The sequence below is a fragment of the Neovison vison genome, chromosome 1 (assembly GCF_020171115.1).
Source record: "Neovison vison isolate M4711 chromosome 1, ASM_NN_V1, whole genome shotgun sequence".
NCBI classification, from domain to species: Eukaryota; Metazoa; Chordata; class Mammalia; order Carnivora; family Mustelidae; genus Neogale; species Neogale vison.
This window is the reverse complement of record NC_058091.1, coordinates 243,172,014-243,187,599: the sequence shown is the minus strand read 5'-3', so window position 1 is coordinate 243,187,599 and position 15,586 is coordinate 243,172,014. Positions and strand designations below refer to the sequence as shown.

Here is a 15,586-nt window from a genome sequence, read left to right as displayed (position 1 = left end):
AGGAGGACAGGAAAATACCCTAAGGTTCCTAAAAGCAGGATGATGTCTTCCATGTATAGGAGGTTGCTCAGGAAGGCTGTGGTCAGTTTCCTTGCCCATGAAGTTGGGGAGGCTGGCCCTAGCCATGGCTCACTGGCAGGCCAGATGGCCGGCAAAGTTAAGGGAGAGGAAGAGACATTCATGAAACAGTGGGGGCGGGGGGATGGGGAGGGTAGAGTTTGGAGCTGTGGCTGGTTTCCCCAGAGGTTCAGCTGGGTCGTGGCTGGTGTTCCTCACGCCCCTCTGAATTCCCTAAGCCTTCCTGACTTTTCTAGGTGTGGTGCTCCCTGTCTCTGCTGGCCTATCCTATTACCAGTGGATCCAGGAGCCACAGGCCAGGCAGAGCCAGGATGAAATCAGCACTTCCTATTGTCCCTGAGAACAACTTGCAGTTTGCCATGAGCCCTGTCTAGGCTGATCAAGGTGTTGGTCAGAGGTTGCTTCCTCTAAGGCTGGGCGAGGCACCCCTTTGGAGGGGCCGGGAGCCTGCCCGGAGCCTGCCTTGTAGTCCACTAGTGCACCGCGCTAGACCCGTGGGCAATTTCAACTGAGTCTGTGTCTCCCTGGTAGACCAGGAGTTTCTGGAGAGGTCATTCCCAGCAACCAGCATGGTGTGCTAAACATAGCAAATGCTTCCTAATGAGACAGCGGCTGGGTGGATGAACAGTGGACTCTGCCCTTGAGGACGGGATCGCACGTGACCACACCTATGTTCCCCATGGTGCCTGGCACAAGTCTTTGCACATTGTGGTGGCTCAGTAAGTGGGTACAGAAAGCATGTTCTCAGGGTGCTCCTTGAGACTAAGATCAATTCACAGTGCTTGAATACCTTGCAGGTGCTGTTACAGGTTCTGGGAGGTTTTTACAAATGAGTGTAAGAAATCATCCCTGGCCTCTAGGAACAGATCTTGTTAGCTGTTCAAGTTAAAATATGACTATTAAATTGTAGTACCAGTCATATAATAACTCAGGGCCAAGATGGGCTGTCCCGATGGGTGTTGGGGTCACTACCCGAGGTAGAGGGCTGGCTCCATGGGCTTGCAGAGTGTGACTCTCATGGACCCCTTTGCTAAGGTCTGATGCTCTGCTCTGGCCATCTTGACATTCTTAGTTTTTAAATAGAGGGCCCTGCATCTTTATTTTGCCCCAGGCCTTGCAGTTATGTCGCTGGTTTTGACCCAGGATCCATGCTGACCGGGAAAAGCTCCCTGATAGAGGGCTTGAGCTGGACAGAGAAAATGAGCACCAGAGCTGGGCCAGAGCTCTCCGAGAGGACATGGTCATCCCAGCGTCAAGCCTGGTGCAGTGCTGCAGCCCGCTCAGGACAGGCCTTCGGGAAGAGGGGTGGGGAAGGAGTTGGGGGTGAGGCGTTTGATCCTGAAGTGTGCCTGTCTGTGAGGAAGTGGTGGCTCTGAAGGTGGAGCCTGTGTGGGGGCCTGGGCTGCCCCATGTGCCCTGTGCCCCTGCCTGCCTCCACAGGGAGGCCTGGGAGAGCCACTTGAAAAGGCAGCCCAGCCTTGCTTTGCTGCACTAGTGTTACCGTCATTTCTGGACTGTGGTGGGTGGACACCTCACAGAGCTGCTGGGAAGGCCCCAGGAGAAGAACGATGGGCAACAGCTCTGTAAGCAGGAAAAGGGCACCTTCCCTGTAGCAGAGCACAGTTCCTGGTGCTTGAGGATCCTCAGTTGGTGTTTAGTGAAGTGTTGGGGCTGAGAGCCTCTTCTTAGTGGTCTGGCTAATACTTGTCTGTTGGAGGACAAGGGTCTCAGTCATCAGGAAGGATAGCCCAGTTTTTGTTCTCCAGGGACACATGGTCTCTGTAGATGAGATGAGACATTTACACAAAATTTCCCACTCCTTCTGCTCCCTGATGGACTGGGTTTTGAAGTCTACCTCTCCCTCTACAGACCATGTCTCCTTCTGAACTTGTCTGGGCACCTGTAGCCCAGAATGGCTGGCCGGGTATAGGGAGAGCATGCAGGGCAGTGCCCAGCTCAGTGCCCGACACTGGAAAGGGACATTGCTATGGTTGCTAAGAATCTATTCTGTGCCTTGGGAGATCAGAGAACCAAGGGGGCACCTGGGCCAGCAGGGCTGGAGAGGAGGTGCTAGCACTGGAACCACAGATGGGATAGAGAGAACAAGCGGGGGGATGTGTGTATGGTGTGTTTAGAATGAGTGAAAGGTGAAGCCTGAAACTCAGGGAGCAGCACGGCGAACCCAGTACCCCATGACCCATCCTGTCACGCCTCCATGTTGCCAGACTGGAGATGGGGGGGAGTCCTTCAGCCGATTCCCTTCCAGTGGCCCTCCCTCGTGAGCCCCCATGGTGTACTGATCTGGGGCCAGACTGGGTTCAGGGCTCCCAGAGAGAGAGGCCTGGTGTCCGCTGTCCCCTGCCCTGGTATGTGCCCTCCTCCTGGGGCCCTCCTGCTCTGTTCTGTCTTTTGGTGTCTGGTCCTCCCTATCCAGCATTCCTTTTTTCTCCATAATAAAGGGAATGGGGGACTGGGACCTGCATTCACGGTGGCCTGGCCTGCTCTCTCCTGTTCCCCTCAGCAGAAAAACTGTCAGGCTCAGTTACTGGAGCAGTGTGATGAGTCACTTTGGGCAACTTTCTTAACCTCTCTGGTCCTCAGTTTTCTCAGGAATACATGTGGTATAGCTTGGCATTGCCAGGAGATGAGGCCATGATGGACAATGTCTACATTGTAGCATTCTGCAGAGGACATGCTAGGGCAGGGTATTTGCGGTGTGTCCCTATAAGTGTCCACACAGGAAATCATCCTAAAAGTGATGCACAAATGGGTGTCTGGCTCCTGGTTCCTAGGGTAGCGCACAGAAAGTGGAGACAGGTGAAGGTTGCCCTTTAGGCAGTTTTGTGCAGTGTCGGGGACATGGGGGCACAGAAAGGCCTATTTGAAAGCCTGGCTGAGTTGGATACAGTGGGATGTGGGGCTGTGGGTGGTTTGTGCGCAGTACAGAGTGGCCTGCTATCGTGAATATTAAGGGTGCAGACATTTACCAAGTGTTCAGCCCTGGTGCCCTGAGTGGCTCAGCTGCTTCATCCTTGTCTTTAGGAGTTCCCCTTCCAGCAATGCTGGAGCTTGGGAGAAATGGGGGTGGGAGTGGGGAACACCTCAGAGGAGGTCATTACATGAACTGCCTCCTGCAGCCCCCAGAAGTGCCATGAGGCATGTGCTCATCAGCCCCACCTCACAGAAGCAAAAAGAGAGCCTCCATGTTTCCCTGGCCGTGGCTCACAGACAGCCTGGCTCCAGAGCCCCACAGCCACATGGTGGGCACTTGTCACTTCTCCCTGATCCCCACTGGAATCATGGGGCCCTGGGCCACACAGATCTTGATTGATTCCCCATTTACTCTCTTCCCTAAATAGGGACCCTTTAGTTCCATATGTATGGACATGGTTATTCTGATGAGCCTGCCCTGAGGCTTGAAGACCTAGCTTTCTGGCTTCAGGACTGTAATGGCATTCCACAAAGGGGACAATATTTCAAGGAATTTGGGAAACATATTTTCCTTCCTTCCCAAAGCATCTGTCCCTGTTTATTCACAATGTGCTAAACATTTGATGGTCATCCTGACCTCACTGAATAGAAAAAACATCAGTAGTCTAGAATTTTGGTACATTTCAAATATATTTTATTACTTTTCTTTTTGTCTTAGAAAGAATATGAAACCTGCATGCAAGGCTAATGGTTTCTGACATGTGCATAGCATATGACACAGCAGTACAATGAGGCATATACTGAAGGGGAAGTGTGTGGAAGGGGCGTTTTGAAGAGTATATTTACAAAGGAAAGAGCGCGTGGTTGTCTCAGCTTTCAAAAGAGGACTGCACTGTTTCACATTGAAGAATGACACGGGGAAATCAGATAGACTGCTTCTGTCCTGCCTGTTCTGTTGCAAGGAGGGAAAGAAACATGCTCTGAAGGTTCTCCATCACTGATAGAATGTGTGTCTGTAGTTGTACAATGGTGCCTGTCTGGGTACACTTTTAAGCTTTCTTGCTGGATTTTGCTAACAGTGTTGGGAACATCATGTGCTTCCAGAGCATTCAGTACTGAAGCAGTGAACCTTTCACAAGAAGGAGAGAAGACCCAACCCCTTCCTTAAGGACCCTATGCTTTGCCATTCCAGAATCTTAGAGATGTTTCCCAGAGTATGCAAAAATAAACTTGGGGCCGGGGGAGGTGGATGAAGCACATTTCCCTGGCAACCAAACTGAAGTTCCTCAAAGAACAGAGGCAGAGACATTGGTTTCTGCTTGCCTGGTAACAGGGGCCACCGTGGAGTCCCCCTGAGGCTGTGACCAACCATGAGCCCAGGAGAGCCTGTGGCAGCTGTGTGGAGGCGCCAGGACCTCTGAGCGGAAGCTTCCTGCGTTAGCAATGGAGCAGTGCTGCTATGAAATGTTTCCACCCAGCTCTGTGTTCCTCCCAGGCGCTTATAAAGCTTAGATGTAGTGATGTCTGGACAAATACAAAAAAGCATTTTTTTTTTTTTTTTTTATGAAGGAAAGGCATGAGTTTCCCCCTTTTCAGTAAAAAGCAGTGTGTGATAAAGTCTGGAGCAGGAGAGAGAGGGTCTCACATCTGGAAGCCTTCCACACACAGCTATAAAATGTAAAAACTGACCCTTGGTAAAAAGTGCTTTGTAACAATATATAATTTGTGCTTATGCCTGTGAGAAAGAAAAGTTTGTTTGTTGCTTTTTTTTTTTTTTTTTTTTTTTAATCTGCAGAGTCCTTCGCTCATCTCCCAGCTGGTGTGACATTTTTCCATGCGGGACTTTTCACCCTACTCTTCGTAGACCCTAAGAAGAGAAAACACCCGTGTAAGTGGCTCAGGATATGACAGAGGTGATCCAGAGGCTGCCTGATTCAGACGTGATCCAGAGGTGGCTCAGCTGCTTCATCCTTGTCTTTAGGAGTTCCCCTTCCAGCAATGCTGGAGCTTGGGAGAAATGGGGGTGGGAGTGGGGAACACCTCAGAGGAGGTCATTACATGGACCACAAAAGCTTACCCAAATCTGGCTTTGTGCATTCTGCAATCCTCAAAGCCCTGTGGAGCAAACCTTCTCTATGTGTGAGGAAATTGAGGGACAGGGGACTTCAGATTTGCCCAGTGAGCACTGACTGTCAGTGGTGGGAACGAGGTCTATCTCCAGCATGGGCAGGATGCGACAGGGGAGGACAGGCGTCCCCTCCTTCAACTTAGGATTGCATCTTTCTTTGTATTTTGCCCAGAAATGCATGTCCTCCAGAAGAATGCTAGTTCTAGAAGCTGCTGCCTGAAGACTGAAGGGTGGCAGCAGGGCTGGGGCTGGGGCTGTCAGCAAGGCATGTGGCTCAAGGTCATTTCCTCTAGTGGTTGTGGGGTCTCTATGCCTTCCCAAGCTGACCTTTCCCTCTCACCTTCCAGACTGCCTCTCTTTAGGTACTTAAATCCCTTCTCTTCTGCCCCATGGCTATTCCAGGGCCATGCTTCCTACTCAGACAGCCCATCCATCCTCCGCCTCATTCCTGATTTCTGAGTAGGACCACCTAACTGGGCTCTGCCTGATGCGACTGCTTCCCGTGGTAGCCAGAAGCGGAGGGCTCTGAGATGTGGAGCTGCTGGTCTGGCTCCATAGGCCTGGGCTGCCCGGCTGGCTTCTCCTTCCTCTACCCCATGTTTAGCACTCTCTTGCTGTCTCTGCAAATAAATCTTTGAGATAGTTCCTTTCTTTCCATTGTACATTCATGGAGACATTTTCAACCTTTTACAGGGGGAGGGCAAGAGATTGCCCTCTTCCTCTCCCAGGACGCCTCAGCTTCACCAGAAAGAGGACGAGTTCATTTTGTAATGAAGTGACGGGAGGCCTGGTAACGGAGATGCTCTCCTCACTGGAATTTGCAGAAATAAGAGCAGGACTGCATTGTCCCATGCCTGCCTCCTCTTCGTCAGAGCTAGGGCCCAGGTGGAGGGCTGAGGGACAAAGTGTGCAGACCGCCTAAGTGTCTGCCAGCAGTCGGTAGAGATGTTCTCAACTCCCTCCATGCCTGGCCCCAAGGTTAGCCTTGTTCCACTTTGATGATGCAGGGTCTGGAGCATGACAGTGGACAAGGCAGGTCCTGCTTTTGCCACGTGAGCCACCTTCCCTGACCAGAAAGAGGGCTTGATTCCCATCAGATTTGTAGAAAATAATCTCTCACTCTCATCAGTTTCTATTTCAAGCAGCTGCAGACGAGGCAGTTTTGGAGGCTGCACAGGAGGCTCAGGGACTGGGGTTGGGCCCAAGTGTCAGCCAGGGGAGAGCTGGTCATGGGCTGAGCTTAGAGTGGAAGGACTGGGTGAGACACTGGGAGGGGTGGCTCAGGCAGCCCCTCTAGGCAGGGTGAAGGTGACTCTGGGAGGCCTGGCTTCCTGCCCTGTGCTCCCAGGAAGTTACTCCTCACCTCCACTTAGCCTTAGTTTCCCCTTCTGCAGGATGAGGTGCTGGCAGCAGCTCCTGAGGAAGTCCTCCGTGTATGTGTGTGTGTGTGTGCGTGTGCATGTGTGTACACGCAAGTGCTTCTCTGAGCATGCAGAGAAGTTCACTTCCTGTGAAGTACCTACACAGGTAGGTACAGGTGTACACAGGCCCTGAGTATGTGAGGAGTGGGTGTGTTCCAGGACAGGTTCTCTTGTATGTGGTATGGGGAAACCAGGAACTTGACAGACATAGGACCTCAGGGAACTAGAGATGGAAAGTCATTTTCTGTTTATGGAGAAACAGAGTCCAGAGAGGACAGGGGTCTGTCTCATGGCTCCGGTCATCTGGCTATTCTTGCTCTCTGAGATTAAGAGTGGCTCTGATTCCCCTGGGGCTAATAATACATTATATATTAATAAAAAAAATAGAAAAAAAAGAGGCTCTGATTTTAAAGGGTCAAGCCCAAGGTCCTTCCCTGCACTGGCATGGGAGGGCATCTATCAGCTTTCTGGGCAGCAGGGGTCAGGCAACACCTTGAGGGGAGGGAATGTTGCAGGCAAAGCAGTGTCCTCATCATTCGTGGTGTTGTACCCAGTGTTACGGCTCATAAACCCAGTTACTTAAGTGGTCATGTTTTACCACATGAGAATCACAGACAGCCATGGGTGCTGGCTCATTCATTTGACAGAGGGAAACAGGACTGGAGACCTTAAGTTACTTCAGAAAGAAGAGGAATTAAGACTACAAATTGAAGCATTAGCAAGCTGCAAACTTTAGTTCACAAAAGGATACATTTTCGATGCTTCCAGTTGTCCAAGAGAGCAGTTGCTGCCTTGGGAAGTGGTGAATTCCTTACCCCATGGGGGCTCTGTAAGTGGGGCTGAGTATCTGCTTGTTGTGGCTACAGTGGTGGGTGTTCACCCACTGCATGAGGCTGGATGAGCTGGATGGGGCGTAGGATCGGGAGCTGGGGGGAAGGTGGGAAGGAAGGTGCAAGGAGGGGGGCCATACCTGCGCTTCTCGTTCCAGGCGTTGTACCACTTGATGAACCGCTTGGTGCTCTGCAGCTTGGGGTGCAGGCAGTGCTCCTGACCCCGGTACCTGGACACGCTCTTGGTGGTGATACTGAAATGGAGCAGCATGGGGTGGAGGATTGAGGAGTCTGAATGACAGCCCCTCACTGTGGCCTGTGGGTGGCCCTTGTCTGTCCCAGTCAGGACACTGAGAGACTGGAGCCCCCTCCCTCCTTTCATGGGAGTGTGCCCATGTGCTCCCTGCCTGGCTGACTCTTTGAAAGTTTCTGGGTGTCCCCATAGGCTCTCACTTTTCCCCTGGAGCCCTCAGAGTCTGGGATAGTCCCCCTACCCTGCCCCTATCCCCATGAGGTTGTTGTTTACAGGGCTATGTCTCCTTGGAGAACAAAGCTCAGGGGACTGTTCCAGCTTCTCTGAACCTGGGGTGGAGGTGGAGAGAGCTAATGCCAGCAAGGTGCACATGCTAAGACCTCTTTCCTTAGACATGAGGAGCTTGCGATGGGATATAGACATGCTCTGTACATGTGGTCTCTGGCCCTTCAAACCCTGTTCTACTTGATCTTCTGAAGAATGTCCCAGGCATTGCCAATCTTGAAGTTAAGTCTTGCTGGCCTTGAAGCCCATTTTGATTCCTAAGCATGAAGTCCCTGTTGTCTCAGTCTTCGGCAGGAAAATAAGACCTCCCTTCAGGCTTCTGTCACCCAGTGTTCCAACCCAGTAGAGGTCCTAGCCCTGTGGCAGAGAAGCAGGTGGCAGCGCGCAGAGTATGAATCCCAGGTATGTCTGTGGACCTTGGGTAAACTCTCTGAATGGGTTTGCCCATCTGTAAAGTGGGTCTAATATTAGGACATTCCTCTTAGGGCTATTGAGTGATGAGATGATACAGTCTATGGAGAATGCCTAGCACCTGGTAGGTGCACAGTGAAGAGTTACTGTCATTAGTATTTGTCATGGAAGATGGTATGGCCAGGGAGAACGAGAAGCTTTAGTGTGTGAGCTCCAGCCTGGAGCGGAAGGCAGCTCGCATGCCCAGAACCTCTCTGCCGGTCTCAGCCAGGGCAGTGCTAGTGCAGCAGGATTTAGGAGGAAGCTTTAGGTTGGGGAGGAAGGATGGTATTCCAGAATGAGGACCACATAGGGGACTTGAAAAAGTGGAAGGTGAGAGGGGCCATTTCCTGAGAGGTCATAGCAGGAGCAAGGGATGATTGTGGACTGCATGCTGGGGAATGAGCTGTGGGGTTGCAGAGGGGCGGTTGGAGGCTGGAATGGGAGGAGCAAGAAGGGAAGGAGAGAGGTCAGTGAGGGCCCCACAGATTCCCCAAGGTGAAGTGTCAGGGCACATGGGCCAAGTTCTAGGTGGGAGCAGGGCCACCATGAACCAAATATCCCAGTTGACAGGGAGAAAGGAAATGACTCTTGCCACCAGTATGGGGGCAGAATATTTCTGGGCAACCTGTTCTCTTCCCTTCCCTGCGCTCTTAGTTTCCAAGCCACCCCCCCACCTCTGTTTCCTAAAGCAGGAATGGGTCTTCTGCTAATGCCTGTGGACTGGGCTCTGCCTTCCCTGGCCCTCCCTGAGACCAGTTGCTCCCCTGGTTCTGTCTTTCCTTCTAGGTTTCAAGCACAGGGCCAGGCTTCAGGGTGGAGTGTGCTTGGTCTCCTCCCTGTGCTACCTGGCTGCTCTGTGGGAACTGAGCCCACTGCTGTCTGCCTACAGCACTGCCTTTGCACTCAGAATGAAAGGATGTGGTGAAGCCTGATGAAAATCCCTTCCTCAGGTCACTGTACAGGCTGAGCATCCCCAGTCCTGAAGGGAGGGGCAGCAGGGGAGGACACTCGACCCTCCCACCACAGTCCTCAACTGCCTGTCACAATGCTGGGACTGTGAAAATTGGTTGTGGGGTGAAGACATAAGGATTTCTGTTTGCAGCAGTTACTTAGAGATTCTGGGTCCTGTGTGCCCTCTCCTCAGCGGTTCCGGGTGCCGAGGGATTTGGCAAGAGTTCAGTGGACGTATGACACAAATTGTCCTTTAAAAAATCTGGTGTAAGAGCTCCCACTGATTGTCCTCTCCACCCCACCCCCAGCCTCATCAGAGATTTTTGGGTGACTCAGGGTGAGCTGGAAAACTTGCTTTTGTTCAGCTTTTGTGATTGAAAACCTGCTTTGGCCATAAGTGTTGGCCCCTCATTTGATCTAGAGACTCTCAGGAGCTTGAGATGGGAGAGAACATTTAGCCTTCAGGAAGGAGAGACTTGGGTGTGGGTGAAGCTTTAGGGGGAGACGCTGACTGTGTTTGGACCTCCAGAGGCCCCTGCAAGTTTTCACAAGGCTGCATAAAGCCTTCTTGCACCTGCCCACTGCCGTCAGTGTCCTCTCTATTCTGAAAAGTTTTGCCAGGAAAAAGAGTAAGCCTGTTTATCAAGGGTTCTATCCTTTTGAGATGGCTCTGCACCCCATACCCTGCTTCTTGGTCTCTGAAAGTTCTTGACACCTTGCCTTGGGGGTTGGGTGGTTTTCAGCACTTAGAGGAGTGCAGACCTAATTTTCAGTGTCCCTGTCATCTTCAGCCCCCTACTTGGGCACCATGGGGAGGAGGGAGGGCTTGTAGCCCTTCTCTCAGGTCATGGGAACCCTGGACCTCACCAAAAAGGATTTTCCGGCAGTTTTTCTGGATTTGGGTTTGCAAGGCAAGGGGCAGGGACAGGAGGTTAATTTAGGTTCTGGGCGGGAAGGCAGTGTGGTTCAGCTCAAGCCTAATGGCTTTGCAAATTCTCCTGACTTGAGCCTGGCTGGACAGCCCCCAGGTGGCCGTAGGGGGTGGGGGTTGCCTTTGCATGCCCTGTGTGGAGGCCTTTGGGCAAGCAGGTCCAGCAGACGGAAGGCACTTGCCCAGACTGAGAATAAAGTGTGTCCTGTTGCTGGGGGAGGGGAAGAAGGGCCAATGGTCCGTGGCAGATATTTGGTAGCTGCTTTGCCAAGGGCTCCCTTCCTGGCCAAGTGCATATTGGTGGGGAAACAGTGGTGCTGGACTCAAGTGGTTAATTGGGAAGGCAGAGGAGCAAGGAAACTCAGTGTTCTCTCACTCTGCCCCAGTTTTTAAAATATTCCTCGCATCCCCACTAAACAGGGCTCTAGCCACATGGCACATTAACCCCAGCAGAACACTTTGCACAGCCCCGCTCAGGGACCCACGGGAGTCCAGCAGGTGGTGGAAGATCAAGGATCAGTCTCAAAATGAAATCGCTAGAAGCCAAAAACTGGCCATCTGCGGTCCCCTGATCGGAAAAAGGCTCTGAAAGGAGGGTCTGAGGACTTAAAGCATTTGTTTTTATTTTCTCTTCAGTAACAGAAAGGCAGCATGCCTCCCAGTTTGGGTGCAAGTTCAATAGTTCTGGGTGTGTTTTGAATGCTTTGAATCTGGATTTTAAAAAGTTGGCACAAGGGGAGCCATTTAACCTTTGATCACCCCAGAAAGGTGGGCAGTGCATGCACCTAGGCTGCCCATTTGAATCTTAGCAAAGGTGAACCCAGAGGGCTGTTTCCCGGAGCACGGGACACTGACCCTCTTTCCAAACTCCCTTTCACACTGTCGTGCCAGCGTCCCAAGGACTCTCTGGGCAGTTACAAAAGCTGGTCCAAGGCCTTGCTAGAGGCACAGAGGAATGTTTGTTAGCCCGCCCGATCCAGCCCCATGCTGTGCCCCAGCACCGGGTTAAGAGCAGCGCGGACACGCTCACGGTGAGGAGCCAGAACTCACATAACCATCTTCTCCTCGCAGTGCGGGTACTTTGGCTTCATTTCCAGCTTCTTCACATCGCTGTAGCGAATCTTGGGCCCCTTTCGCGAGCACTTGCACTTGGACCCTGCAAGAGAGAGCGCGGGGTGCCGTTCAGCTGCGTGCGGGGTCTACTTCCCCGGACCTCCCCCCGGTGCCCACCCAGAACCTCCACGGCCCCAGGAAGCCCGGCAGTCCGCACCCGGGTGCCCCAGGACGGGACGGGACAGCTACGAGGGACCTCCCGGGCACTCACCGTCCACGCGTGCGGCGCACAGCGCCAGGAGCAGAAGGAGCAGCGCGGCCGACAGGAGCCTCATGCTGGCCGGAGGGGCGCGGCGCGGGAGCAGGGACTGGGGAGGGCGCCCGGCCGGCTCGGCTCTCTCTGCCCGGAGCGCGCCTCCCGGCTCCGCTCGCTCCCGCTGCGCCCGTCGGTGGGTGCCTCGGCTACCGCGCGGCGCTTCTGCGCTCGGCTCCGCGCTTTCTCCGCAGCCTCCCTCCTCCCGCCCCGGCCTCTTTTAAATCCGCTCCTGCCCTCGCCGCAGCGAGCTCATTAATATGCAGAACCACTCGCTGACTCACTGAGATTTCTCAACGAGGTGGGGGGAGGAGACCTTCCCCGCCCCGGGAACGTGATCACAGCGGCGCTCACTCGCAGCCACGCGCGCACAAGCACACTCAACGCCCGCTGCCCTCTCACTTATGCGTACACTTGCACACCCGGGCTCCAACCCTCGCATACGGCCAGCGCCCCAACTGTACCAGACACTTGAAGGGCTGCTTAAGGGAACGGCTTTTCTGCTTCCCGTGGTTCCCCCTGGCCAGACCGGCCTGCTGTTCTGAGCCACTGAGAGACCCAGGCCCGCGGCCCAGATCTTCTGAGAACTGAAAGGGTTTTGGAGCAGGTGCCAGGTGTGGGTGCCAGCAGGCCTGACTCCTAGTGTGTGAGTTGTCCTTGTTGGGCCAGCAGCCTTGGTGGCCAGAGCACAAGGCCAGGTCTGGAGGGAGGGTGCCATAGGTCGGACAGCAGCAAAGCCATTGCCTGTGGCCGCTGGGGCTGTCTCCAAGGGTGGGTGTGAGGGCGATTTGGTCACTCTGAGAGGAAGGCTTCCTCAAGTGGTGTGTGTCTGTGGGAGCTGCCTGTGCGGTGGGGAGAAGCAGCTGGGGGTTCCTCATTGCCATACCATTCTCTAAAGCCTCTGCCTAGGAGGGACACATGGCAGTGGTAACCACCTGGACCAAGTCCATGTTCCCCACCTATGCCAGGCTCTGTGGTGAAGTGGCGTGGGCCAAGGCATGGCAAAAGAAGTACCTGCTCCATTCCCTACCATTGCAAGCCACTCAACTGCTCTAAGCCTTCAGTTTGCCTCCTGTGCCTGTCACGGGGCAACTGCGAGAGCTGTATGTAAGATCAGACGTAGAAAGTGTTCAGCATGGTGCCTGACCCGTACTTGGTGCCCAGGAAATGGTACTCCCTGGTATCCTTGTAGGATGTATTTTAGTATGTATTCTTTTGATTCTTGTAAGTCCTTTTCTAAGTTGGTATTTTAATTCTTTATTTGACGAGCCTGGAAATAGATTCAGATAGAAGAAATGTCTTGTTTAAGATCCTGTGGCCAGGAAGCAGGTGGCCAAGCTGGGAAGGTCCCTGGTATATGGGGCTGCAGCATGGGGGCACCAGTCTCGAGGCTGTCCTGTCTCCTTCATGTACTTGAAGTGCTTCCTTCTTAGACCCAGCGACAGGGGATGGAGTGTCTCAGACTCCAGGGGTCCCTGGGCTTGGCTCCCAGGCCAGAGCTGAAGCCAGGGCAGAAGCTGCCAGGTTCTTCCAGCTTGCACAGCTCTGTGCTGTCAGCTCAGTAACTCTCTGGGGGTACAAATACCCAGAGAGGGTCCTGGAGAGGATGGGGAGGGCAGGATGCTGGGGGAGAGTAGAAAAATGTGTACTGTCTCTTCCCAGTTTGAGTCTTTGGCCGCCTTGAGAGGATGCTTGGCCATGAAGAGCCTGCAGCTCGTGAGCTGGCTTCAGGCCATTTCCTGAGTCCTATGCGTGCAGTCGTATCTATACTTAAAGCAAGGCCAACAGCTGGATATTTGGGTTTATGCAAAAGAGGAGTACAAGGGAGTGATTTTTGGCATTCGTGTTAATTTTAAAAATTTTTAATCCCTTGAAATGTTTTTCTTAGTACAAAATCAAAACCTTTGTTACAGAAAAATCAGAAAACACAGGCAGAAAAAAAGCATAGAAAAAACACACCTCCCCATCCAGAGGTCTTCACCAAGATGCCACCCCTTTTGTCTTTGCTTGCATTCATTTGCATCAGTGTGATCAGTGTGTGTGTTCCGTTTAATAACTTGCTTATTTTACCTATCACGGTATCACCAACATTCTTCCACGTGGCTGGTTTTGCTTCTCCACGCTCTTTTTAAATATCGTTATATGAGTTCATAGAGCATTGTGCCTGGGACCTTGGTGTCTCTGTGTCAGACTGCCTGACACAGGTGTGTCAGACTGTGTGTCTCCGTGTCAGACTGCTACTAGCTGTGGGATCTGGGGCAAATGACCGAACTCTTTTCAATATTGACTTTCTAATCTGTGAGATGGTGAGGAGAATGGTACCTGGAGCTTAGGGAGGATTAAATGAGATCACACCTATAAAGCATTTAATGCAGTCCCCATCACAGAGGAAGTGCTCACTATGTGCTGTGTGTAGTTGTTAGTATTTTGGATACAGAATATGCCACTGTACGATGTGTCATAATTATTTTTGTCATAATTATTTTAAGTAATTACTCTCTGCTAGATACGTAGATTGTTTTCCACCGTATTATCTCAGAAGCAGTGCTGTGTGACAGATATTCTTGTAGCTCAATTTTGGGACCCTTTAAAACTTGATCATGTCTCGGGGTGCTTGGGTGGTGCCATTGTCAAGTGTTTGCCTTCGGCTCAGGTCACGATCCCAGGGTCTTGGGAGCCCCATGTCGGGCTCCCTGCTTAGGTGGGAAATGGCTTTCCTCCATTTTCCACTCCCTCTGTTCTTGTTCCTTCTCTTGCTGTCTCTCTCTCTCTCTGTCAAATAAGTAAATAAATTCTTTTTTTAAAAAATTGACCATGTCTCAGAATCATTGGGCCATGTCATGCCCATTTTAAGTCTTTTAATACAAATTTAAAAATTTAAAAAAATTTTAAAAATATAATGCATTTTATTCGCAAAAAAGCATTTCTCACCTACCAAGCTTTCTCAGACCATGTGAAATAGTTTTGTTTTGTTTCTTTTTAATTAACAGTGCTGATTGGTTAAGTAGGATCTAACAGCATCAAGGATCATGGTCACTGAGCTTTTATAGGAAAAAGTGGGCCCTAAAAATACAGGCCAGGTTCCCAACTTCCAGGGTGAGATCAGAAGTCAGGGAATCCCGTGTTTAGTCCCTAGTTGTACTCCTTAGTGTATGAATGCTCATCTTTGGTTTGCAGAATACAGCTCTGTGTGTGTGTGTGTGTGTATATGTGTGTGTTTAAAGATTTATTTATTTATTTGAGAGGGAGAGAGGGCCGCGTGAGCATGCTTGCTGGGGGGGAGGGCAGAGGAGAGGGAGAAAGAATCTTAAGCAGATTCTGCACTGAGCATGGACCCTAATGCAGGGCTGGCTTTCAAGACCGTGAGATTACGACTTGAGCCAAAACCAAGAGTCAGATGCTTAAGCAGCTGTGCCACCCAGGTGCCCCAAAATACAGTCATGTGTTTCTGCAAGCAGAGCTCTCTCCTGTTTGTGTGAGTTCTTCTGAGGGTCACTGGTACAGGAGAGGATGGGGGCCTTCTGCTGCCGGCCTGTCTGTGGACAATGCTTCTCAACTGGGAAAGAGAGTGCTCTCGACCTTTGACTTACCTTTAGGGTGCAGACTCTCTACTGAGCTCATGTGGGGAGTCTTTGAGCAGGTCAGTGGGGTAGGGTGAAGTGGATCTGGGAAAGACAGTCCTCAGCACACCAACACTGCCTAATTGAAGGGGATCTCTGGAGTTTAGTGAAGGACCACAGATATATCCTGCCCTTTGGAGCACAGTCTGGTGTGTGTATGTGTCTGTATGTGTGTGTAAGTACTAGCAACTATTTATGATCATGATGGCTTTTGTGGAACGGGTACATGCAAGTTGTGGGGTGCACAGAGATGGGAGGAAGTAGAAGCAGAAAATCATTCCTAGAGGGAGTGGGAAAACTGTCTGAGATCGAATTCAGAGTCTAGTGGGGGAAGACAGA

The 15,586-nt window shown here is 51.8% G+C and overlaps 1 protein-coding gene across 1 annotated transcript; it reads right to left on the bottom strand.

Annotated features, from left to right (window-relative positions):
* Window positions 1-3,680: 3,680 nt before the first annotated feature.
* Window positions 3,681-11,769, bottom strand: CXCL14 (C-X-C motif chemokine ligand 14). The gene is made up of 4 exons (XM_044227134.1): window positions 11,586-11,769; window positions 11,312-11,417; window positions 7,529-7,642; window positions 3,681-4,876 (listed from the first exon to the last, which is right to left on the bottom strand). The coding sequence occupies exons 1-4, from the start codon at window positions 11,647-11,649 to the stop codon at window positions 4,861-4,863; spliced, it is 300 nt and encodes a 99-aa protein (XP_044083069.1). The 5' UTR covers window positions 11,650-11,769; the 3' UTR covers window positions 3,681-4,860.
* Window positions 11,770-15,586: the final 3,817 nt, after the last annotated feature.